General features: G+C 38.1%; 1 protein-coding gene across 5 annotated transcripts in view; it reads right to left on the bottom strand.

Moving 5' to 3' along the window:
- Positions 1-27665, bottom strand: part of LOC126078750 (caspase-13-like) — a 50429-nt gene that overhangs the window by 2563 nt on the left and 20201 nt on the right. Inside the window, exons 5-9 of one of the 5 annotated variants that reach the window (XM_049889493.1) lie at positions 26655-26889; positions 22556-22699; positions 21810-21919; positions 20208-20311; positions 17944-18168 (exon numbers count right to left, since the gene is read on the bottom strand). In XM_049889493.1, coding sequence (XP_049745450.1) covers positions 20213-20311; positions 21810-21919; positions 22556-22699; positions 26655-26889 — 588 coding nt within the window. In that variant the 3' untranslated portion in view covers positions 17944-18168; positions 20208-20212. Of the gene's footprint in view, positions 1-17943; positions 18169-18325; positions 18386-20207; positions 20312-21809; positions 21920-22555; positions 22700-26654; positions 26890-27665 lie in introns of those variants that run through there. The other 4 variants (XM_049889496.1, XM_049889498.1, XM_049889494.1 and 1 more) reach the window with 4 other exon arrangements.

Here is a 27665-nt window from a genome sequence, read left to right as displayed (position 1 = left end):
CCTCTTACAACAAAGATCCAAAAAAAAAGAAGTGAGTGGATTATATACCTGACAAGCTAGGAGCCCTGAACACCAAAGGCGAGGTTAGGAAATCGGACTGAGCAGCAAGAGGAGAGAGAGACGGTTCAGAAGCTGTATGGAGTTGCCAGATCTGACTCAGCAAGAACTGGCACCCCACAGCACCAATTCCCTGGCGTGACTAGTGGTAGCATTTGGGACATAGTTTCTTCAGCAAGAGAGAGCAAAAAGCACGTAGTGTACTCACACCTCTGGATTCAGAGAACAGCACTCTTGGCAGAGGGTACATCCTTGCCTCTAATTTACTGTGTGAAACAAAGACCAGCCCTTTGAAAAGAACTCTCACCCATTTATCTGATCCCTCTTCCCTCTGCCCCAGCCCCCAAGCCAACTTCAGAGGCAGTCACTCTCCCTGGCCCTGAGATAGGTCCTGCTGTGTGTCCTGAGCCATCCTCCTGGCCTTGGAAAAGGAACAAATTAAGAAATAGGGAAAAAAATAATCTTCTGGCTCTCCTAAGCTGGGAATGCAGAGCAGACGTGGCTACTTTACCTGGGCACAAGCACAAGTGGTCCATGAACTTTGAATGCCTTTTACCCCTGCATGGACCTGTGTGGACCCATTTCAGCAGCTTAGGCCCTTGTTGGCACAGTGCAAAGGTGTATGTACCTGAGGTCTAATTTCAACTGTTTCAGCTGTGTGGTGGACAAGTGGGTTTTTGACATTTGATACTGCTCTACCTATTAAGCAGGGTCCTCACCTACCCACATCAGGGGCCTGAGGACTGGTGGCTCCACCCATGCCACCTACCACCGACGACATGGGTGCAAGAATAAATTGTTGCTCCCAGTCCTTATAGCCAAAAACATTGGGTGCCCATTGTCTGGCTGCAGAGCCCACCCACCTGTGCGATCTAGGGAACTGGGACACGCTTTCCTCGCAGACACTCAGGAAATGGTTGTCAGCCACCTGCCTAGCTCAGAGTGTGACCCCCCCCAGCTGCAGCCAGATACCTGTGCCTACACCAATCACCCCTGTTCCTCTAAGACTGTAAGTGAGAGCTTGCACCACAAACTTGGAGACCAACTACTTGGACACCTAACCTGAATCCATACAAGAAAAGTGAATGGACTCCTGGGGTCATATACGTGGTAACTACTCTAGCCTCTGGTGACAGGAAGTTAGAGTATAAAAGGTGAAAATAATCATCTAACTCACTCAAACAGCCTATTTGGGCATATCAAAACAAAACAAAGCAATAAGCTAGGACACAGGAGGCAAACATAAAATAAAGCAATACATTAACTTATACATGGCTCAAAGACAACAGTCAATATCAAATCAAATAAGCAGATCATGGTTGCTTCAAAAAGCTGCCAAAACAAAGATTCAAGGAATCTTCTGGACAAAGATATATTCCTGGAATTACCAGAGGTAGAATACAAAAGATTAGTATTCAGAACTATTCAAGAGATCAGGAAGGAAATGAGGCAAAAAGCAGAACAAGCCAAGGAACACACAGATAAAGCAACTGAGGAAAATAAAAAGGTTATGCAAGAGCATAAGGACAAATTTAATAGGCTGCAAGAATCCATATAGAGACAGCAAACACAAATTCAGAAATTAACAATAAAATTTCAGAATTACACAACTCAATAGAAAGTCAGAGGAGCAGAATTGAGGAACTGGAACTTAAAATTAGTGAGATTGACATAAAAAATTGGCACCAATATGTTCAAAGTAAATTCTGGTGAATAAATTTAAAAAATGGAGAAACTCTAAGAATCATTAGGAAATCTATCAAGAGAAATAGCTTACAAGTGATTGGAATACCAGAGCAAGAAGGGATATCAGAGAATACAGAGAGAACTATTGAAGATTCATTGGCAGAAAATGTTCCTGATGTCGTGAAAGAGGAGACAATATCTATCCAAGATGCTCATTGAACCTCACACAAAGTAGATCCCAAATGAAAGTTACCAAGACATGTTATAATCAAACTTGACAAACCAAAGACAAACAGAGAATTTTAAGAGTGGCTAGGGGTAAACAAAAAGTCACCTACGAAGGAGAGTCAACAAGAATAAGCTTGGACTACTCAGCAGAAACCACGTGAGCTAGAAAGCAATGGGATGACATATATAAAACCTTGGAGGAAAACAATTGCCAGCCAAGAATCGTATATCCAGCAAAACTGTCTCTAAAATATGAAGACAAAATTAGGACATTTTGAGATAAACAGAAGTTTAGGGAATTTACAAAAACCAAATGAAAACTGCAAGAAATACGAAAAGGAGTCCTCTGGTTAGATAGTCAATAACATTAGATAACAACCCAAAACTAGAACACAGGACACAGTAACCAGATATCAACCCAGATAGGGAAATTACAAAAATAAATCAAGATAAAAAATGCTCAAAACAGGAAAACAACAACATTGTTATGTAAAAGATGACAACATTAAGTCAGTAAAAAGGGACTAAAAAAAGTAGTCATAAATCTTTCATACGAAGAGGAAGTCAAGGTGACATAAAGAGATAAAATTTGGTTTAAACTTAGAAGAATAAGGGGTAAAGATTAACATAACCACAAAGAAGACTAAAAATCTTACACATCAAAATAAAACACAAGAAAAACATAAAGACTCAGCAAAAACAAAACCAACTACAAAGAAAAAGAGGAAAAGACAATATATAAAGAAAAATTTCAGCACAAAAGAGTAAGTGGAAGAAAGAAACTGTCAACACAAACACACACAAAAAGACATCAAAATGACTGCACTAAACTCATACCTATTCATAATTACACTGAATGTAAATGGACTAAAGGCATCAATAAAGAGACAGAGAGTGGCAAAATGTAAAAACAAACAAACATGATCTATCTATATGCTGCCTACAAGGGACATGCCTTAGACTTAAAGACACAAACAAAAACTCAAAGGATGGAAAAAAATATATCAAGCAAACAGCAATCAAAATGAGCAGGAATGGAAATGTTAATTTCTGACAAAATAGGCTTTAAAGTTAAATCCAACACAATGGATAAGGAAGAAGACTATATAATGATTAAAGGGTTAATATTATACCAGGAGGATATAACCATAATAAATATTTACACACCCAACAGTGCTTCAAGATACATAAAACAGACTCTAACAGCACTGAAAAGTGAGGTAGACTGCTCCACAATAATAGTAGAAGACTTCAACACACCACTTTTGGTGAAAGACAGAACATCCAGAAAAAAGCTTAATAAAGACACAGAAGACCTAAATGCTGTAATTAACCAACCTGACCTCATAGACATATACAGAACATTCTACCGAACAGCAACCAAGTATCCTTTCTTTTCCAATGCACATGGAACATTCTCCGTAACAGACCACATATTAGGTCATAAAGCAAGCCTAAACAAAATAAAAAATATCAAGATATTACAAAGCATCTTCTCTGTCTATAAGGCCGTAAAAGCAGAAAGCAATAACGAAGAAACAGGGAAAAGAAGTCAAACAGATGGAAACTGAAGAACACCTTGATCAAAAACCACTGGGTTATAGAAGTAATTAAGGATGGAACAAAAACATTCATAGAATCCAACAAAAATGAAAACGCTTCCTATCAGAACCTTTGGGACACAGCTAAAGCAGTGTTCAGAGGTCAATTTATAGCAATAAAGGCACACATCCAAAAAGAAAAGGCCAAAATTAAAGAATTCTACAACAAGAACAAATAGAAAGAGAGCAACAAAAGCACACCTTGGGCAACAGAAGAAAGCAAAAATTAAAAATTAGAGCAGAGTTAAATGAAATAAAGAACAGAAAAGCAATTGAAAGAGTTAACAAGACCAAAAGCTGCTTCTTTGAAAAGCTCAACAAAATCAGTAAACCTGTGGCCAAACTGACAAAAGAAAAACAGAAGAGGAAGCAAATAAACAAAATAGGAAAAGAGATGGGTGATATCAGAACAGACCCAACTGAAGTTAAAAGAATTATAACAGAATACTGTAAAAAATTGTACTGTAACAAATGCGAAAACCTGGAAGAAATGGACAAATTTCTAGAAATACACTACCTACCTAAACTAACACAAACAGAAGTAGAACAACCAAATAAACCCATAACAAAAACAGATTTAAAAGGCAATTAAAAACTCCCAACAACAACAAAAAGCCCTGGCCCTGACAACCTCACTGGAGAATTCTACCAAATATTCAGAGAACAGTTAACACCATTACTAAAGGTATTTTAGAGCACAGAAAAGGACGAAATACTCCCAAACTCATCCTATCAAGCCAGCATATCCCTGATACCAAAACCAGGTAGAGACACCATATAAAAAGTAAAACTACAGATCTACATCCCTCATGAACTTAGATGCAAAAATCCTCAACAAAATTCTAGTCAATAGAATTCAACAGCATATCCAAAAAAATTAAACATGGCCAAGTGGGATTCATACCAGGTATGGAGGGATGGTTCAACATTAGAAAAACAATTAATGTAATCCATCATATAAATAAAACAAAATAGAAGAGCCACATGATCTTATCAATTGATGCTGAAAAGGCATTTGACAAAGTCCAGCACACATTCATGGTAAAAACTCTCAGCAACATAGAAATAAAAGAGAAATTCCTGATTTATAATAAAGAGCATTTATACAAAGCCAAAGGTCAACATTATCCTAAATGGAGAGAGTCTGAAAACATTCCCCTTGAGATCAGCAACCAGAAAAGAATGCCCTTTATCACTTCTCTTATTCAACATTGTGCTGGAGGTCCTAGCCAGAGCAATTAGGGTAGATAAAGAAATAAGGGGCAAGGAAGAAGTAAAAGTTCTCTATTTGCAAATGTATGACCTTATACACAGAAAACCCTAAGGAATCCACAAGAAAACTATTGAAACTAATGGAAGAGTTCAGCACTGCCAGGATGCAAAGTAAACATGCAAAAATCAGTTGGATTCCTCTACACCAATAAAGAGAACTTCAAAGAGGAAATCACCAAATCAATGCCATTTACAATATCCCCCAAGAAGATAAAATACTTAGGAATAAGTCTAACCAGAGACTTAAAAGACTTATACAAAGAAAACTACAAGACACTACTGCAAGAAACCAGAAAGAACTACATAAGTGGAAAGACATGCCTTGCTCATGGATAGGAAGACTTAACATTGTAAAAATGTCTATTCTACCAAAACTGATCTATATATACAATGCAATCATGATCCAAATTCCAATGATATTTTTTAAGAAGATGGAGAAACAATTCTCCAACTTCATATGGAAGGGAAAGAGGCCCCAGATAAGTAAAGCATTACTGAAAATGAAGAACAAAGCTGGAGGACTCAGAGTACCTGATTTTAGAATCTATTATACTGCCACAGTAGTCAAAATAGCCTGGTACTGGTATAATAAAAGATACATAGATCAATGGAACAGAATTGAGAATCTAGACATAAATCTATCCACATATGAGCAGCTGATATTTGACAAAGACCCAAAGTATGTTAAATGAGGAAAAGATGTCTCTTTAACAAATGGTGCTGGCATAACTGGATAACCATCTGCAAAAAAATGAAACAAGACCCCTGCCTCACATCATGCACAAAAATTATTTCAAAATGGATCAAAGATCTAAATATAAAATCTAAAATGATAAAAATCATGAAAGAAAAAATTGGCACAATGCTAACACTCCTAAAAAATGGCATAAACAGTATACAAAACATAACTAAGAATGCACAAACATTAGAAGAGAAACTAGACAACTGGGAGGTTCTAAAAATCAAACACTTAATGCTCATCCAAAGACTCCATTGAAAGAGTAAAAAGACTGCCTACAGGCTGGGAAAAGGTTTTTGGCTATGACGAATCTGATCAGCGTCTGATCTCTAAAATCTGCATGATACTGCAAAAACTCAACTATGGAAAGACAAATAACCCAAATGAAAAATGGGCAAAGGATATGAACAGACAGTTCACCAAAGAAGGCATTCTGGTGGCTAACAGATACATAAGGAAATGTTCACAATCATTAGTCATTAGAGAAATGCAGATCAAAACTACAATGAGATACCATCTCACCCCAACGAGGCTGGCATAAATCTAAAAAATACAAAATAATAGATGTTGGAGAGGTTGTGGAGAGACTAGTATACGTATACACTGCTGGTGGGAATGTAAAATGGTACAAACACTTTGGAAATCGATTTGGCACTTCCTTAAAAAGCTGGAAATAGAACTACCATATGATCCAGCAATCCCACTCCTTGGAATATATCCGAGAGAAATAAGAGCCTTTATACAAGTTCATTGCAGCAGTTTTTACAATAGCAAAAAAATGGAAGCAAACAAGGTGCCCATCAATGAATGATTGGATAAAAAATTATGGTATATTCATGCAATGAAATACTAGGCAATGATAAAGAACAAGATGAATCCATGAAACATTTCATAACATGGCAGAATCTGGAAGGCATTATGCTGAGGGAAATTAGTCATTCTCAAAAGGACAAATATTGTATGAGTCTACTTTTTTTACTATTATAAGAACTCAAGAAAAAGTTTAAGTGCAGAAGAAAATATTGTTTGATGGTTACAAGGGTGGGGAGGATGGGAGAGAGGTAATCACTAATTAGATAGTAGACAAGAACTATTTTAGGTAAAGGGAAAACAACACATCATACACGGGAGGTCGGCATGACTGGACTAAACAAAAGCAAAGAAGGTTTCTGAACACAGTGAAATGCTTCCAAGGCCAGAGTAGCAGAGACAGGGGTCTGGGGGCCATGGTTTCAGGGGACATCTAGGTCAATTGGCATTATAAAATCTTTTGAGAAAACATTCTGCATCCCACTTTGGTGAGTGGCATCTGGGGTCTTAAATGCTAGCAATTGGCCATCTAAGATGCATCAATTGGTCTCAACCCACCTGGAGCAAAGGACAATGAAGAATACCAAAGGCAAAAGGTAAATATAAGCCCAAGAGACAGAAAGAATCACATAACCCAGAGACACCATCAGCCTGAGACCAGAAGAACTAGATCATGTCCAACTACCACCGATGACTGCCCTGACAGGGAACACAACAGAGAATCTCTTATGGAGCTGGACAACAGTGGGATGCAGACCTCGAATTCTTCTAAAAAGACCAAACTTAATGACCTACAGAGACTGGAGGGACCCCAGAGGCTATGGTCCCTGGATCCTTTGTTAGCCCAAGATTGGGTCCATTCCTGAAGCCAACTGTTCAAACAGGGATGGGACTGGACTATAACCCCCCCAAAAAAACCAAACTCAGTGCCGTCGAGTTGGTTCCGACTCATAGCGACCCTTTAGGACAGAGTAGAACTGCCCCATAGAGTTTCCAAGGAGCACCTGGCAGATTCGAACTGCCAACCCTTTGGTTAGCAGCTGTAGGACTTAACCATTACACCACCAGGGTTTCTGGACTGGACTATAAGACAGAAAATCATACCTATGAGGAGTGATTTTCTTGGCTCAAGTAGACCCACGAGACTATGTGGGCAACTCCTGCCTCGAGGCAAGACGAGAAAGCAGAGGCGGACAGGATCTGGTTGAATGGACACAGGGAATACAGGGTGGAGAGGAGGAGTGTGCTGTCACATTAGGGGGAGAGCAGCTAGGGTTACACAGTAAGCTGTGTATAAGTTTTGTATGAGAGACTGACTTGATTTGTAAGTTTTCCCTTAAAGCATAATAATAAAAGAATTGGTGACACAATGTGAAGCATGTAACCAATGTTATTGAACTCTTCACCTGGAAATTTTGAATGGATGCATGTTTGGTTCCGTGTATGGCCAGCAAAAATAAATAAAATATGTTTTTTACAATGTCTCATTTATTATATGACCCAAGCCTTTTTGTATATTCACTTTTGTTTTCCCTGGAGGTTCTAATGGCCTTTCTTTGATTTTCACTGTTTGTCTTTATCATATCATCATTTTTTTTTTTCCAACTCAGTCATAACTTATGTTCTACTTAATCTGTTTGTTTTCCTGGTTGCCTCCCTCAGAATTCTACATATTTCTAGGCTAGATCCAATATGTCGCAGGTCCCTTGTCTTCCTTTTAGTGATTGGTCTTCTCATTTGTTACTAACAGAAAAGAACTTTCAAATCGTCTACCAACTTACCTTTACCCGATTCCATGTTCTTTGCCTTCTCTCCTGTAATTCTGTCTAAGGCATAGCTATCACTTTTTATTATGTTCACTCACTCACAGCTACTGAAGTCATTCAACAGTAGGCCCACTATTATTTCATTATTTTCCCGCTTAAGCAAATCATTGCTATAACAGGATCAACACTTAAAATGTCTTCATCTTACAAAAACAAATAAGCCAAAAAACTTCTCATGCTCCCACTTCCCCACAACTCTTCAAGAGTTGCTTATGTTTATTGTCTCCAAATGCTTTTTATTCTCTCTTGAAAATGTCTCAATGACAAAAGCTAATGTAACCAATGACCTCTACATTGCCAAATTTAATCGTCAATACCCAATCAGTAACTTTGTTGAAACATTTAAGAGCCATATTTGAACCTCTTTCCCGAAACTCTTCCTTCACTTACCATTCAAAATTGCCACCCTTTTTCTTGGTCTCCTATCGCTGGCTGCTGCTTCTGGTATTCTTTGACATTTAATTCGCATTTTTAGATCTCTGCTCTGTGTACTCTCATTTACTTAGCAGCCTCATCCAGCATCTCAGTTTTCAAAACTCTTTACATCTAAGATGTTAACTAAAAATTTAAAAGTCCAGACACTCCTAACCCCTGAATGCCATGTTCACATGACCAGTGTCTACTGGACATCCCCATTTGAACACCTTGATGGCGTGTCAATCTTGACCTGTACAATGATAAATGATAAACCTGCCACGGTGGAAAGTGTTCTCCATTTTATTCTTCCAGTTATTCAAGCCAATGTCATCCTTCCAGTTACTCAGAGTAGAACAATTTCTCTTTCTCGTAACTTTAATTCAGTTGGTTTTACATTCAAAATATGAAGATTCCTCACTACTCTCACTTCTATCATCCAGATATGGGCCACCATCAATCCTGAATTATTGCAAATAGCCTTCCAAGTGCTCTTTCTGCTCTGCCTGGGTCCCAGCATCCCCAGTGGTATCTTAAACCAGCAGCGAGAGTGATCCTGATAAAATGTTAATCATTTAAGTAATTCTGCTGCTCAAAACTCCCCAATAGCTTTCTATCTTAGAGTAAAAGTGAAAGGCCATTTATGTGTATGATCTGGACTTCTCTGATCTCATATCCTAACCCTCCCCTTTGCCCATGGATTTCAGGCACACTAGCATCTTTGATGCTTTTCAAACACCCTAAGCACATCCCTATCTCAGGGTATTCCCATTTCCCTATCTCAGGGTATTCCTATTTCCCTATCTCAGAGTATTCCTATTTGCTTTTTTTTTCTGCCTGGAGTGCTCTTCCTTCATGTATTTCACGCCTGCCTCCCTCTCTTTCTTTAGATTTTTCTGCTGATATACCCTCCGCTATTGCATCGATTCCGACTCTTGGTGACCCTATAGGACAGAGTAGAACCGCCCCATAGAGTTTCCAAGGAGCATCTGGTGGATTTGAACTGCCAACCTTTTGCTTAACAGCCATAGCTCTTAACCACTATGCCACCAGGGTTTCCATTCTGCTGATATATCTATGTTAATTTTGTATCTATTCATTATCCCTCTTTCCGCCATTAGCCTGCAAACTCCATGAGGACTGTGACTTTGTCTGCTTCAGTCTGTGCTTGATATTCAATGTCTGGCAAATACTAGGTACCTAATATGATATGCGGGTTGACCGAATGAATGGATATTTTGTTGACTATATGCACTATAAAAACCTTCAACTAGTCTCTGCTGCTTGTCTTCTACCATTGTATAAAATGCATTTAATTGCTATCATATTAAATGTATTAATCATTTTTATGCAATGTGCTTTCTGAATCTTGTTAAATTTTTTCTTGAAAATCTCATGAAGATATTGTCCTGTGCCTTTTTTCCTCCCTCTTTCCTAAAAATTTAAAAACTTCTTTTTTTTTTTTCACGTTTAGGTCTTTAGCCCATCTGGTATATTATTTCATGTGTGGATTGAGGTAGGAAAAATGTATTTGATGCATTTGTGTTAACATCTGTGTATGCATTTCTCTAAAAACTGATTCTTGAATTTTTTTTTTACCTCTGCCACATGCTAAATTCTGTATTGTTTAGTTATGTTGCTGCTGTTGTTAGGTGCCATCAAGTCAGTTCTGACTCATAGAGACCCTATGCACATCAGAACAAAACACTGCCCACTCCTGCACCATCCTCGCAATCAATGGTAGGCCATCCTTGCAGCCATTGTGTCAATCTGTCTCTTTGATGGTCTATCTCTTTTTTGCTGACCCTCTACCTTACCAAGCATGATGTCCTTCTCCAGGGACTTTTCCCTCCTGAAAACACGTCTAAAGTGCCTGAGGCAAAGACTTGCCATCCCCACTTCCAAGGAGCACTCTGACTGTATGTCAGTGAAGACAGACTTGTGCATTCTTCTGGGGGTCCGTGGTATACTCAAATATTCTTTGCCTACACCATAATTCAAAGACATCCATTCTTCTTCAGTCTTCCTTAATCCATACCGAAGGCTGTAATCTTTGATCTTTCCCAGTAAGTGCTTCAAGTCCTCTTTACTTTCAGCAAGCATCCGTGGTATACTCAAATATTCTTTGCCTACACCATAATTCAAAGACATCCATTCTTCTTCAGTCTTCCTTAATCCATACCGAAGGCTGTAATCTTTGATCTTTCCCAGTAAGTGCTTCAAGTCCTCTTTACTTTCAGCAAGCAAGGCTGTGCCATCTGCATATCACGGGTTGTTAATGAATCTTCCACCAATCTGATGCCGTGTTCTTCTTTATATGGTCTAGCTTCTCAAATTATTTGCTCAGCCTGCAAATTGAACAAGTATGGTGAAAGGATACAACCCTGACACACACGTTTCTTAATTTTAAACCATGTAGTATCCCCTTGCTCTGTTCAAACAACTGCCTCTTGGTCTATGTACAGGTTCCCCGCGAGCACATTAAGTGTTTTGGAATTCCCATTCTTTACAATATCATCCATGATTTGTTATGTTCCACAAATTGAATGCATTAGCGTGGTCTGTAAAACACAGGTGAACACCCTTCTGGTGTTCTCTGCCTTTGGCCAGGATCCATCTAATATCAGCAATGATATCCCTTGTTTCACATCCTTTTCTGAATCGGGCTTGAATTTCTGACAGTTCCCTGTCCACGTACGGCTGCAATTGCTTTTGAATGATCTTCAGCAAAATTTTATTTGTGTGTGATATTAACTATATTGTTTGATAATTTCCACATTCTGTTGGATCATCTTTCTTTGGAAGGGCACAAACATGGATCTCTTCGAGTCAGTTAGCCAGGTAGTTGTCCTCCAAATTTCTTGGCATAGATGAGTGAGTACCTCCAGCATTGCATCCATTTGTTGAAACATCTCAATTAGTATTCCGTCAGTTCCTGGAGCCTTGTTTTTCACCAATGCCTGCAGTGCAGCTTGGACTTCTTCCTTCAGTACCATTGGTTCTAGATCATATCCTAACTCCTGAAATGGCTAAATGTCGACCAATTCTTTTTGGTACAGCGATTCTGTGTATTCCTTCCATTTTTTTTTTTTTTTTTTTAACGCTTCCTGCATCATTCAATATTTTGCTCATAGAATCCTTCAAAATTGCAACACTAGGCTTGAATTTTTCTTCCGTTCTTTTAGCTTGAGAAATGCCAAGCCTGTTCTTCCCTTTTGGTTTACCAACTACAGGTCTTTGCGTATTTCATTATAATAGTTTACTTTGTCTTCTCCAGCTGCCCTTTGAAGCCTTCTGTTCAGTTCTTTTGCGCCATTGTTTCTTCCATTTGCTTTAGCTACTCTACATTTAATAGCAAGATTCAAAGTCTCTTCTGACATCTACTTTGGTCTTTTCTTTCTTTCCTGTCTTTTTAATCATCTCTTCTTTTCTTCATGTATGATGTCTTTGATGTCTTCTCACAACTCATCTGATATTTAGTCATTATTGTTTAATCCTTCGAATCTTTTCTTGAGGTGGTTTCCAAATTCAGATTGGATATACTCCCAGTGGTATTTTGGCTCTCAGGGACTTGTCTTAATTTTCTTCACTTCAACTTGAACTTGCATAGGAGCAATTGATGGTCTGTTCCATTGCCTCCCCCTAGCTTTGTTCTTACTGATGGTATTGAGCTTTTTCCATCACCTCTTTCCACAAATGTAGTCAATCTGATTCTTGTGTTTTCTACCCGGTGAGATCCATGTGTATGGTAGCCGTTTATGTTGTTCAAAAAAGGTATTTGCAATGAATATATCATTGGTCTTGCAAAATTCTGTCGTCCAATCTCTGGCGTTGTGTCTGTCATCAAGGCCATATTTTCCAACTACTGATCCTTCTTCTTTGTTTCCAGCTTTCCCATGCCAATCATCAATAATTATCAATTCATCTTGATTGCATGTTTGATCAACTTCAGACTACAGAAGTTGGTAAAAATCTTCAATTTTCTCATCTTTGGTCTTAGTACTTGAATAATAGTCATGTTAACTGGTCTTCCATGTAGGTGTATGGATATTATCCTGTCACTGACAGTGTTGTACTTCAGGATAGATCTTGAAATGTTCTTTTTGGTGATGAATGCAATGTCATTCCTCTTGAATTTGTCATTCCCAGCATAGTAGATATGATTGTCTCATTCAAAATGGCCAGTGCTGGTCCATCTCAGCTCACTAATGCCTAGGATATCATTCTTTATGTGTTCCATTTCATCTTTGACAACTTCCAATTTTCCTAGATTTGTACTTCGTACATACTATGTTCTGATTATTAATGGATGTTTGCAGCTGCTTCTTCCCATTCTGAGTCATGCCATATCAGAAATGAAGGTCCCAAGAGCTTGATTATATACATGTCATTAAGGTCAACTCTACTTTGAGGAGGCAGCTCTTTCCAAGTCATATTTTGAATGCCTTCAGACCTGAGAGGCTCATCTTCTGTCACTATATCGGATAATATTCTCTGCTATTCATGAGGTTTTCATTAGCTAATTTTTCAGAAGTACCCTGCTAAGTCCTTCTTCTTAGTCTGTGTTAGTAAGAAAGCTCTGCTGAAACCTGTCCACCAAGGATGACCCTGCTGATATTTGAAATACCAGTGGCAAAGCTTCCAGTCTCATGGTAACACAAAAGACACTACAGTATGACAAAATGACAGACTTGTAGTGGATTGCTCAGTTATAACCTATATATTCTTTTTTCGCCATGTCTATTTGTCTACCCATACACCAGCTGACAGAACTTTGGTATAGTCTTGATTTTGGTTGGATTGCTTCCTCTCCCACACTCACCCTCACTTTTTATACAGATATTCTTTTCTCTTATTGTTGTTAGTTGCCACAGAGTCAATTCCAACTCACAGCAAATCCATGTCTGCAAAGTAGAACTGCTCCATAGGTTTTTTAAGGCTGTGACCTTTTGGAAGTAGATCCTCAGGCCTGTAGTCTGAGGCACCTCCAGGTGGGTTCAAACCACCAACCTCTTGGTTAGTAGTTGAGCACTTAACTACTTGTACCACCCAGGAACTCTTTTGCTTACCTAGTCTTCTTCTTTCATCTTCCAAATAGTATAAACAACTTGGTAAGTGTACCATGAGTTGGACTCAACTCCTCAACAACTAACAACAAATGTTCAAGAAAAGATCCTGGTGGATTTTCTTTGGGATTCTGTCGAGTTTATAGATTAATTTGAGTGGAAATTTTGAAAAGTTTACATTTATGTGTCTTCCCATCTATAAAGGTTGTCTATCCCTCATGTGGAAACCCTGGTGGCGTAGTAGTTAAGGGCTACTGCTGCTAACCAAAGGGTCGGCAGTTCGAATCTACCAGGCACTCCTTGGAAACTCTATGGGGCAGCTCTACTCTGTCCTATAGGGTCTCTATGAGTCAGAATTGACTCGATGGCACTGGGTTTGGTTTGTTGGTTATCCCTCATGTTAGTTAAATGTTGATGTATGTCACTCAAAGATTTCTTTAAATATTTTTTCCATATATACTTTGCAACTTTTTGTTTAGAATGATCTTTAGGTATCTTAAGGTGTTTGTTGCTATTGTGAAGAAAGGCTAAAAAAAGCAAAAGCTGTAATTGGCTTTCTTTGAATACTGGAATGCTGTTAAATTCTGTACATTAATCTTAATTCTTCCAAACTTGTAGAAAATTTATTATTATTTCTGAGATATTTTCAATGAAGAAAATCACATTATCCAGGAATAATGATAATTTCGCTTCATTTCTTCTAAACTTTCTTATTTCTTTTGGTTTCTTCATCTGGAAATTCTAGTACAAAATTTAATAGATATATCTTTGACTAGTATTTTATTTAAAGGTAATGCTTCAGTATTTCTGCATCAATAGGGCTATAAACCCAAAAAACCAAACCCACTGCTGTCGAGTCAATTCTGACTCATAGCGACCCTATAGGACAGAGTAGAACTGGCCCATAGAGTTTCCAAGGAGCTCCTGGTGGATTCGAACTGCTGACCACATGGTTAGCAGCCATAGCACTTAACCACTATGCCACCAGGGTTTCCCAATAGGGCTATAGGCTTTCTCAAATTAAGGGGTTTCCCCCTTCTATTAAAATTTTGCTGTTAGGCTTTTTAGTAAATACATATTTTTAGATTAAGAAGTACCGCCTTTCTATTTTCCTGGGGTTTTTATTCTCTTTTTATTATGGATGAATTCAGAATATTATTAAGTACCTTTCTAAACCTCTTAAAATTATCACATTCCCCTTTAACTTTATTTTGAGGAATGGTATTGTTTTTAAATATTGTTATTGTTATTGTACTGTATTATATTGTTATTATGAAACTGCAATTCCATTCTTAGAGTAAATACCACCTGGCCAAAAATATCAATTTAAATACAGCTGGATTTGGTTTGCTGATGTGTTATTTAGTGTTGCATCAGTGTTCTTGTGATAGAAACCCCCCCCCCAAAAAAAAAACCTCAAGCCAGTTACCATCGAGTCGATTCCAACTCATAGTGACCTTATAGGACAGAGTAGAACTACCTCATAGAGTTTCCAAGGAGCACATGGGGGATTCGAACTGCCAACCTTCTTGTTAGCAGGCATAGCCCCTAACCATTATACCACCAGGGTTTTCTCTGTGATATAAGCCTGTGTTTTTCCTCTACTTCTCTAGTTCTTTCAGTTTTATATTAGCCCTATGTTATGGATTGAATTGTATCCCCCAAAATATTTGTGTTAATTTGGGTAGGCCATGATTCCTAGTATTGTGTAATTGTCCACCGTTTTCTGATTTTCCTATGTGTTGTAAATCCTGTCTCTATGATGTCGATGAGATGGGATTAGTGGCAGTTATATTAACGAGATAGGACTCACTCTGCAAAATTGGGTTGTGTCTTGAGCCAATCTTTTGAGATATGAAAGACAGAAGTGTGCAGAGAGACATAGGGACTTCATACCACCAAGGAAGCAGTGCTGGGAGCAGAGCACGTCCTATGGACCTGAGGTTCCTGCATGGAGAAGCTCCTAGACCAAGAGAAGATTGATGACAAGGACCTTCCTCCAGAGCCAGCAGAGGGAGAAAGCCTTCCCCTGGAGCTGGCCCCTGACTTTGGATTTGTAGCCTCCTAGGCTGTGAGAGAATAAACTTTTCTTTGTTAAAGCCACCCACTTATGGTATTTCTGTTATAGCGCACTAGGTAACTGAGATACTCTATAAAATGATTTAAGATGTTGACTCCTTCTATTATCTGAAAGTGTTTATATAAAGTAGAGCGTATCAGTTTCTTAGAAGTTTAAAAAAAAGATTCCTTTACAACTGTTTGGACCTGTTAAATATTTTGGGTTGATTTGACCAAAAACATTTTTTTAAATTTGTTTGTTTACTGATCCATTTGGCTTTTTATTTCTTTTTTGTACTTATTTTGTTAATTTATTTTTTTCTAGAAAATTGTCCATGTATTTCATCATGTAATGTATAGGATTCTTGTGTGTGTGTGTGTTTTAGATATATATAGAGCTTATCTCTTTTTATGACTTCTGTTTATTTATAACACTGTCTTTGTGCTAACTCTATTTTTTATGATCAAGCTTGCTGAATGTCCATTATTTGATCTAATTTCTTTTTTTATTTTAATCTTTATTATTTGATTTCTTCTATTTTCTTATTGGTTTAGTATTTTTCCTACTTCTTTAGTTGGATGTTTAGTTCATACATTTTTTTGTTTGTTTTCCTATGTGCATATGTGTGTCTCTTACGTGCCTGTGTGTGTGTATATATATATATAGTTGGTGATTATATATATGTGTGTATATATATATATATATATATAATCTCCAACTATTTGGAAATTTGGGGAAGTCTTTATATTAACTGGGTTTATAATCTTATTATACAGTGGTCAGAGAATGTAGCCTATGTAATATGTGCTTTTGTATTCTTTGTGATGTGTCTCATGTTTCCATATGGTCAGGCTAAGCCCAGATCTATAAACAACACGGATCTTTGCAGCGTTACCTCACCCTTTCAATCCAGACTGTCAGTTTCTCTTTGCTCCAGGGAAGCAATGAAGGAGAGTGATTAGGAACACAGTTACCAGAGTGCTCCGATACCAGTGTATTCACCAACAAGCTGTGTATGACTTTGAGTTAGCACTGTGTTTTGTTCGGTTGTTTCCTCATCTATAAAACGGATATATTAATAGCAATAACTTCTTGAGTTGTTGTGAGGATTATATTTGTTGCTTATATAAAAAAATCTCTTACAATAATCTTTTAAAAAAATTTTTTTATTGTGCTTTAGATGAAGGTTTACTGAACAAATGTGTTTCTCATTAACCAATTAGTACATATATAGTTTTCTGACATTGGTTGCCAACCCCACAATGTGTCAACGCTCTCCCGTTCTTGACCTCATGTTCCCCATTACCAGCTTTTCTGTTCCCTCCTGCCTTCTCGTCCTTGCCCCAGTGCTTATGTGCCCGTTTAGTCTCACTTTGTTTTACGGACCTATCTAATCTTTGACTGAAGAGTGAACTTCAGGAGCAACTTTAGTACTGAGTTAAAAGAGTGTCTGGGCCCGTACTTTCAGAGTTTCTCCAGTCTTTGTCAGACCAATAAGTCTGGTCCTTACAATAGTCTTGATGCACAGTAAATCTATATAAATTTAAATATTATGATTATATTTAACACTGAGAGAATTCATTTATTTTTTAAATTCAGTTCAGCTATGTGATAAAATAATTTTTCAGCATTCTATGTGCATGTACATCTTTTTACTCAGTAGCTTAGGTGGCTATGTTCCCCAAATTTCTCTACAAACGTTTCACTCTTCTAGAAATTTAAAAGTTCTCTTTTCCACTGCTGACACTCCCCATCCTCTTTGCTTCCTTTTGTCTAATTATATTTCTATTTCTCTTAACTTATAGTAGGAAGAAAGAATGATGTATTTGAATAATTTCCTAATATCATAAGAGTTTATTGAAGAAAAAAGTTAGGTCAACTTATGATGTAGGCTAAGTAATAAATTAGAGAACTTCTTTTGGACCATTCTAGACTCAGGACTTAATGAGTATGCAAATGAAGAGCTCACCAATTTACAGTTCTTGTCTCTGGGTGGGCACTATCTATTCCCTCTCTATTGCTGGGAATGACCAGTTCTCTTCATCCAGTGAAGGACAGATATTATATGAATCATAAAGCTAGAAAATGCAGTTAGCTTCTTCCATTTCATTTCCATTCATCCACTACATTCATTGAAATTCTATTCCATATTAGAGAATTCAAAAGACACAGTTCTTTAGTTTTCATTTTTATTGAAATACAAAAAGTTAAATAAGCATGCTGTACTGGCAAAGGTGCTTCCTGAGGTTGATAAGAAAGGATGTGGATGAGGTGCGGGCACCAGAGTCCAGCAGAGGTGAGGCTAGGGTATAAACAGAGGTTGGTGGACATTGGAGAACCTGCCTGTTTCTTCTGTCTTCAAGTTCTTTAAAAAGAATATCCCTTGTAGCTCATCTTAACCAAAACCATTCTAGAAAAAGAATTCCAGAAACTATACTTCAGCTTAGACAAGTTAACAAATCAAAAAGCCATCAAACAAAATTACCCTGAGCTTTCTGTGAATCATGCTTTTCTCATTATGCTTATTCTCCAGGAGCAGTAGTGGTTCTTCTTGACTAATAAGACAGTTTTCAAAAAAAAAAAAATTTTTTTTCTGCCTGAAAAAAGGACTGGACTGCTTGTGATTCCTGCAGATGAAAGAAAGACCCGAAGGTCAAGATAGTTGTCTTTTGCAGCCTTAAACCCATCCTTCATCGTGATTCCTCTTCTATTCTCTTTCTATGCCCTTGCCACCTCCCTGATAATTCTGTTTCCACCCATGAACCCTAGAGTCTATTCACTAAAGTAGTTAGGATGATCTTTGTAAAACCTAAGCTGGATTATTTCACTTCTCTATTCAAAGCACTTTAGTGGTTCTTATCTCACTCTAAACAAATATTTAAAAAGGTTTACCATGAGATCCCCAAGACCTATGTGATCTGGCTTCTCTCCAACTTTCTGAATGTGTGTCCTGCCACGCTCCCATTCTAATCCTCTTCCTGTCACATTGTGCTCCTGCTGTTCTTTTAACATGTTGAGCACACTTCTACCTCAGGGTGTTTATACTTGCTGTTCCCTGTGCTGGGACACTTTTCTAAGCTCTGACGTGAGGTTCACTGTCTCAATTTTTCCAAGATTTTGTTCTAATTTCATTATTTTCAAAGAAGCCTTTCCTGAATAATCAATCTGTAACAGTACAACATACATCACTCGGTGTCTTCTTATTCCCCATTATTTTTCTTCTTAGCTGTTCTCACTCTCTAATACATTTTTATTTGTTTAGGCACTAAGAGTCTGTCTTCACTCACTAGATTGTAAGATTTCTGAGAGCAAAGACTCCATTTACTTTATTTGTTGGTGTATTCCAAGCATCTACAACAGAAACTGGCTCATGGTAAATGTTAGTCAAGTAAATAATTCAATGCCCATTTGTGGATTATTGAACTAATTAGATACTGAAAGCCATTTTTATGAGCTATCTATGCAATTGTGTTACTGGGTTTCAAAAACCAGGAAAAGGAGATGATGTGGATAAATAGTTGCAATACTGAAATAAATTTTACTATAAACTATAATGTGAAGTATATTTCTGAGAGTGAGAATATTAATATGCTTATAATTTTTTATAATGTTATATAAAACAGTTGTGAATAAAATAATTGTTGACTAAATTTTAAAACTCTTAAATGAAAATATTTAAAAATATTTTGACTTTCACAAAAATGTTTAAATGTTAACATGGGTGCTTGAAGTAGTTTCTAAACTGTAATTGAGTACCTGAGAAAAGACTAAGTGGTCTGTGATCTACAGTGGCAAAACAGTCAGAACCAGAGCCTGAATCACCATAAACCTCATAGTCCAGGATATAGCAGATCCTTGGTGGCACAGTGGTTAAGAGCTACAGCTGCTAACCAAAGGGTTGGCAATTCGAATTCTCTGCTGTTCCTTAGAAATTCTATGGAGCAGTTCTACTCTGTCCTATAAAATCACTATGAGTTGGAATAGACTTGATGGCAGTGGGTTTGGTTTGTTATTTTGGTCCAGCAATGGTGGCCCATTGTCAGTAATGTGATATCCATTATCCAAGCACTCAGAGAACCATAGGCTGATTTCTCCATACTCAAGTATTCCATTTTTCCAAGGTCTAACACGTTTGATAAATCAGTGTGCATGAGTGTGTTTGTGTGTGTAAGAAAGAGAGAGGAAGAAACAGAGAGAGGGAGGGAAAAATAATAATGGAAGCATGACTACATTTCTATATTAAAAATTGTTACTCTCCTTCATTGTTAATCCCTCGCTGGTTTGGTTTTGCTTACCTCTTTGATTGATTGATTTTATGGATGAAGGAGGGTATCTCAACAAAGAACACTAAGTTGACCCTTCAAACAATCAGTTATCATTGGTCATTGGACCTCATCGCCAATATTACTCTCCCATATATTTCATCTGTCAATAAAAACTTATATTTACCATTTTTAATTGCCAGGAAAGAGGTAGAAATATCTTGTCATAGAGAGCCGTTCAATAGTGGGCATCTGGGCTATAACAGTTGGTTTTTCAAATGATTGTTGTACCTAAAACACATAATAAAACAAAAAGTCTCCAGATGAGACATGCCGTTTGTGTCTTGACAGAAAGCATTTTGCACCACGGACTAGAAAATGCTGGGAATGGAGGGCATTTCTGGGGTTGAGGATACGAAGACCACAGAAATTCTAACTCTCTGCCGCTTCCATTCTACTCTTAGAAGTAACTGTGCCAGACTGTTCTTTACCTCAAAATCAACACTTCATGCATCATGATCCAATGCCTTTAGTCTCCATTTCCTCTATTTTCTGTTTCTGAGAACTGAATCTTAGCTATCCCCACCAAGGCTGATCCCTCAGTCCCCTGAGACTCAAATTCCAGGACTCTTGTAATATCTGAGCAATAAATAACTTTTATATTGCCCTAACTAAGCTGACCTCTGAAGGCCATTATCATTGGCTGATCAAAGAAATCCAACTTGCCACAAATCCACTATTTTTAGCCTTTTCCCAGGAATATCCTTGACAGCATGATGCTTAATTCTTATTTATTCAGCAGGACTTAACTTACCAAGTTCATATGCACAGAAACACTGATAACTATGATACCATCTTCTCTAATCCCACCTAAAGTAATGGCCCTCTTTTCCCACAGGACTGTTGCTGTTCTCTACAATTTTGAATTTGAAAGCAACCGTGATTTCCTGTGTTCTTAATATCACTCACCTTCCCTCAAAAAAGGGTATAGGAACTGCTCATTCACTCATGTGTTTATTTATTCAATGAGTATTAACTGATGTCTACTATGTGCCAGGCATGGTGAATTACTGAGGAAATCCCAGACTTCATAATGCTTGCATTCTAGTGAGTAAATACAGGTAAAAAACAAACTAATAAAGTATATACTCAATGAGTTGTACAAAGAGGTCTACAGAAAAGTAAATCAAGAAGGAAGGAGAGGAATGTCCCGAGTTGGGAAAGAAACATCAGGTCTTCTCCTTTGGATCACTGCATTCAAAGAATGCCTGTTTGTTTCCTTATTCTCTCTCACAGGTCCCAGGTATTTTTGTTTGTGAATCCTGTCACAATCTGTAATCACACATTTGCTTGTTGGGCTACTTGCTTAGTACCCATTTGCCTCACGAGAGTTAAAGTTTCAGGGAGTCTGATGTCATGTCTGCCTCATTTCTACCTGTGTCATCAGTATAGCGCCCATTACCTAGTAGGGCACTCAACACATATTGTTGAATAAGTTAAGCAGTGAAAATTACTTCAAAATACTCTTTCCCTTCTCTGAATTTTAAGAACTTACAGGCCATAACATACAAACGTATGTTTTATAGTATTTTGTTCTATTTCAATTTCCAGCTGTGGTATATTGGCATATTCTTTTTTAAACCAGATTTTAAACACACAGATTATAGAGGCTAGGTACTGCTCAACTTTTGCTTATCTAATGAAGTCTGCCATTCACTTGAAAGGTGAATAATAGTAAATGCTTCCTGAATGCATAGATGAATGAGTAGTAAAGGAAAGAGAAGATTACCTTCCGAAATACTTCTTCTAGGTGACAGCAACAAGAATATTTTTGGAAGCATGTGATGAGTTGTGAGATGAAGAGAGAACCCTTTTCTGCATCTCTGAAGGACTTGTTATCTATGAAGAGAAAGAGTGATAAGCCCTGGGTAAGCCTTCATTGTTTTTGTCATTATTTATTTTTTTTAAAGCATAGCTTGGGAATTCTCTTGACAGGTTTATGGGAAGCACTTATAACCCTACATTAATTTATTTTCTCATAGGAAAAAAATTATCTGGCAGAGATACCACAGAGGCAGTTTGTCAGAATTGCAGAAGATTGCCTTGTGAATGCATTGTGATCCTTTTGGCTGACTTTCTACCATGTGCCATGCATTCAATCGCTTGTGTTTGAAAAGACACTTGAGAGGTAACTGGAGTCATCCCATTTTACAGAGTAACTAACAGAAACTCAGAAGGATTAAGTAATTTTTCAACATTGACACAGTGAGTAAGTAATAAAATTGGCTGCCTGGTTCCAATGTTCTTTACAGATTATGCTGGGCTGTCTTTCACAATGTAATAGGAGAAAATAGACAAATAGATCCATTTAAGAATATCTGTCCTCACATCACAGATAAAGGAATGTAAAATATATTGGACAGACTCAAAATTTCTCTCAGACTATTCCTACAGGGGACTTATCTTGATTTTCTAGAACGATTCAGAGGTCACCTCAGGTCCGTAAATCCCTATCTGCAACCAACGGTCACATACGTGGTGTTGAGGAGCAGAAAGCAATGAAGTCCTTCTCCACGTGGGCCTTCTGAGTAGCGTCCTCCTCCAGATTGTCAAGTGACTGTGAAGAGCTGTCTGCTAAAGCCGCTGGAGAGTCCCTGACCCACAAATCTCCACGGCTTTCTGTAGAGACATGAATTTTCTATATACTTTCTTAGCATTATTATCACAATTGCTCATCTCATTTTTTTCTCATGTTTATTCTAACTAGCTACACACACACACACACACACACACACACACACACCACTCTGCCTTCTTTTTAGTGTCATTGAGCAATGTGTCAATAAATAGATTGTGGCAGTTTGATAAAACCAGAACAACTCATTTGCCAAGAAGAATAAAAGGGTTAAAGTCTTATCTGCATGATTTCAGTATATAGTTAACAGTTTTTAGCTAAATTATTTCTGCCTTTTTTATTATATTTGCATTTGTGTTTTTGCAAATATAGCTCTCAAAAACCAGTAGGTAATTGAAGGTCAGGAAAAAAAAAAAGTGTCTGTTCTGTTCTTTTGCCCATTTTTTAATTTGGTTATTTGTCTTTTTATAGTTAAGTTTTTGCAGTATCATCAAGTAGATTTTAGAGATCAGGCGCTGATCGGAAACGTCATAGCTAAAATCTTTTTCCCAGTTTGTAGGTAATCCTTTTACTCTTTTGGTGATGTCTTTGGCTGAGCATAGGTGCTTGATTAGGAGCTCCCAGTTACCTAGTTTTTCTTCTGCATTTGTTAGCAATGTTTTGCATACTGTTTATGTCATGTATTAAGGCTCCTAATGTTGTCCCTACTTTTCTTCTTCCATGATCTTAATCGTGTTAGATTGTACATTTAGGTTTCTGATCCATTTTGAGCTTGTTTTTGCACATGGTGTGAGGTATGGGTCTTGTTTCATTTTTTTGCAGATGGAGATCCAGTTATGCCAGCACCATTTGTTAAAAAGACTCTCTTTTCCCCATCTAACAGCTTTAGGGCCTTTGTCAAATATCAACTGCTCATAACCCACCCAGTAAAGGGTTTTTTGTCAAATATCAACTGCTCATATGTGGATGGATTTATGTCTGGATTCTTAATTCTGTTCCATTGGTCCATGTATCTGTTGTTGTACTGGTACCAGGCTGTTTTGACTACTGTGGCAGTATAATAGGTTCTAAATCAGGTAGAGTGAGGCCTCCCACTTTCTTCTCCTTTTTCAGTTATGCTTTACTTATCTGGGGCCTCTTTCCCTTCCATATGAACTTGGTGATTTGTTTCTCCATCTCATTAAAAAACGTCATTGGAATTTGGATCGGAATTGCGTTAAATCTGTAGATCACTTTTGGTAGAATAGACATTTTTATAATGTTAAGTCTTCCTATTCATGAGCAAAGTATATTTTTCCACTTATGTAGGTCTCTTTTGGTTTCTTGCAGAAGTGTTTTGTAGTTTTCTTTGTATGAGTCTTTTACATCTCTGATAAGATTTATTCCTAAGCATTTTGTCTTCTTGGGGGCCACTGTAAATGGTATTGATTTGGTGGTTTCCTTTTCGATGTTCTTTTTGTTGGTGTAGAGGAATCCAACTGATTTTTGTATGTTTAGCTTCTATCCCAATACTCTGCTGAACTCTTCTATTAGTTTCAGTAGTTTTCTTGAGGATTCTTTAGGGTGTTCTGTGTATAAGATCATGTCTGCTGCAAATAGAGATACTTTTCCTTCTTCCTTGCCAATCTGGAATGCCCTTTATTTCTTTATCTAGCCTAATTCCTCAGGCTAGGACTTCCAGCACAACGTTGAATAAGAGTAGTGATAAAGGCCATTCTTGTCTGGTTCCTGATCTCAAGGGGAATGTTTTCAGGCTTTCTCTACTTAAAGGAGACGTTCAGGTAGCTAACAGATATATGAGGAAATGGTCAGGATCGTTAGCCATTAGAGGAATGCAAATCAAAACTACAATGAGATTCCATCTCACTCCAACGAGGCTGGCATTAATCCAAAAAACACAAAATAATAAATGTTGGAGAGGTTGTGGAGAGATTGGAACACTTATACACTGCTGGTGGGAATGTAAATGGTACAACCACTTTGGAAATCGATTTGGCACTTCCTTAAAAAGCTAGAAATAGAACTACCATACAATCCAGCAATCCCACTTCTAGGAATATACCCTAGAGAAATAAGAGCCTTTACACGAACAGATATATGCACACCCATGTTCATTGCAGCACTGTTTACAATAGCAAAAAGTTGGAAGCAACCAAGGTGCCCATCAATGGATGAATGGATAAACAAATTACAGTATATTCACACAATGGAATACTACCCATCGATAAAGAACAGTGATGCATCTGTGAAACATTTCATAACATGGAGGAATCTGGAACACATTATGCTGAGTGAAATTAGTCAGTTGCAAAAGGACAGATATTGTATAAGACCACTATTATAAGAACTCAAGAAATAGTTTAAACAGAGAAGAAAATATTCTTTGATGGTTACGAAAGGGGGAAGGGAGGGAGGGTAGGAGAAAGGAATTCAGTAATTAGATAGTAGATAAGAACTACTTTAGGAGATGGGAAAGACAACACACAATACAGGCAAGGTCAGCACAACTGGACTAAACCAAAAGCAAAGAAGTTTCCTAAATGAACTGAACGCTTCGAAGGCCAGCGTAGCAGGGGCAGGGGTTTGGGGACCACAGTTTCAGGGGACATCTAAGTTAATTGGCATAATAAAATCTATTAAGAAAACATTCTGCATCCCACTTTGGAGAGTGGTGTCTGGGGTCTTAAACACAAGCAAGTGACCATGTAAGATGCATCAATTGGTCTCAACCTACCTGGACCAAAGGAAAATGAAGAATACCAAGGACACAGGTAATTACGAGCCCAAGAGACAGAAAAAACTTCATAAACCAGAGACTGCATCAGCCTGAGACCAGAAGAACTAGAGGGTGCCTGACTACAACTGATGGCTGCCCTGACAGGGAACACTACAGAGGTCCCCTGAGGGGCAGGAGAGCAGTGGGATGCAGACCCCAAATTCTCATAAAATGACCAGACTGAATGGTCTGGCCAAGACTAGAAGGACCCTGGTGGTCATGGCCCCCAGACCTTCTGTTTGCCTAGGATAGGAGCCATGCCCAAAGCCAATTCTTCAGACAGGGATTGGACTGGACAATGGGATGGAGAGGGATGCTGGTGAGGATTGAGCTTCTTGGATCAGGTGGACTCTTGAGACTATGTTGGCATCTCCTGTCTGGAGGGGAGACGAGACAGGAGAGAGGGTTAAAAGCTGGCGAAAGGGACATGAAAAGAAAGACTGGTGGGAGGGAGTGGGCTGTCTCATTAGGGGGAGAGCAATTGGTATTATGTAGCAAGGTGTATGTAAGTTTTTGTGTGATACACTGACTTGATTTGTAAACTTTCACTTAAAGCACAATAAAAATTTAAAAAAAAAGAGAAGGAAAGAAAATTTGGGGTGTAATTTCCCCAAACCCCTCATCTCCCTATTCTTTTGCCTTTCAATAATGTATGAGAAAAGAACACGCTGCTATTACATAATGGCCCTATTTTCATATGACAGAAACCCTGGTGGTGTAATGGTTAAGTGCTACAGCTGCTAGCCAAGAGGTCGGTAGTTCAAATCCCCAGGCGCTCCTTGGAAACTCTCTGAGGCAGTTCTACTATATTCTATACGGTCACTATGAGTCGGAATCAACTCAATGGCAGTGGGTTGGAGCGATGGTGGGTTCATATAAAATTCTTCTCAAGCCATAAAATGTCAGAATGTCTGTAAAACATGTATAAGTAAAGCTGCCATGAAAATGATTCCATTTCAAGACTTGATTATTTTTGTTAAAGACTGATTTAGAGGCATCGGTTAACTTCTTCACCACTCACCAAGGGTTAAGTTGTATAGAAAATTTTCAACCGACCAGACAAATTCTTATGATGCCAGCCTCCGGAATGGGTTTCCAAATAATTTATTTTAGTTTAATTACACTGGATGGAGCCTAAGATTGTTTTCCTTAGATCCAAAAAGTACATCAGAGGCCTTTTCAAACACCTTCTTAGCCTCTAAATTTTCCTTCTCATAACTCACCACCTCTGCAGGCCTGGACAATGATGATCTTTGGTTTGTCCTTTAGACTCAGGCAGTTGCGGGTGTTGAAAATCCGGAAGATGGTGTCGTAGGATAACATATCTGGTTCTTTTTTACTATGCATAGTTCCACATATTCCTTCCAGCAGGCCGTGAGACATGAATACCAGAAATGTGCTGTCTGAGGACCTGTGCTCTGGGCGGGCAGCAAACGCCTGCAGCACTGACTGCATCTCCTGAAAAAGATGACAAAGTTTTACTTAGCAGTACAAGCATTAACATTTAGCTAAACTCCTAGATTTACTATGAGCAGTAGGAGAAACATATATAAAATCCCTATCACACATAGTAATTACTCAATGATTATAAAAACCCAGCCAAACCAAATCCAGTTGCTGTCAAGTCGATTCCGACTCATAGCAACCCTATAACAGGGCAGTGTATTCTAACTTTTTGCTCCTGTTGAAATATTATGAACTGTCCTCTTGATACATTTTAACTAACCAGTTGTCATTGAGTCAGTTCTGACTCATGATGACCCCATGTTGTGTCAGAGTAGAATTGTGCTCCATAGGGTTTTTAATGACTGATTTTTTTGGAAGTAGATTGCCAAGCCTTTTCTCCAAGACACCTGTGGGTGGACCAGGACCTCCAAACTTCTGGTTACCAGATGAATGCTTAACCATTTGCATCACCCAGGTGACTTCTGATACGTTTTACATGTACTTACTGTCATTCATACTACACTTTCTTTTCCATCTCTATTTTTTTCCTCATTATCTAACAAGAGCCTTCCATGATAAATGCATCATTGCTTTCCTTCTAAAGTCCTTTCCACTGTGTTGAGAATAAATCCAAACTTCTGGACTCTCTCCTCCTCCCAGCATGCTCCCTATCCTCCAGGCTCTAGTCTCACTTGCCTGCTGGCTGTGGCCTTCATGTGCCAGTTTTACTTTCAGTTCAGAGCTTTCACCAGCAATGCCTTGCCTGGAATGCACTTCACTCACATCTT

This window comes from Elephas maximus, chromosome 7 (assembly GCF_024166365.1).
Source record: "Elephas maximus indicus isolate mEleMax1 chromosome 7, mEleMax1 primary haplotype, whole genome shotgun sequence".
Taxonomy (NCBI): Eukaryota; Metazoa; Chordata; class Mammalia; order Proboscidea; family Elephantidae; genus Elephas; species Elephas maximus.
The sequence above is the reverse complement of the archived record's forward strand: the minus strand, read 5'-3'. Positions and strand labels throughout refer to the sequence as shown.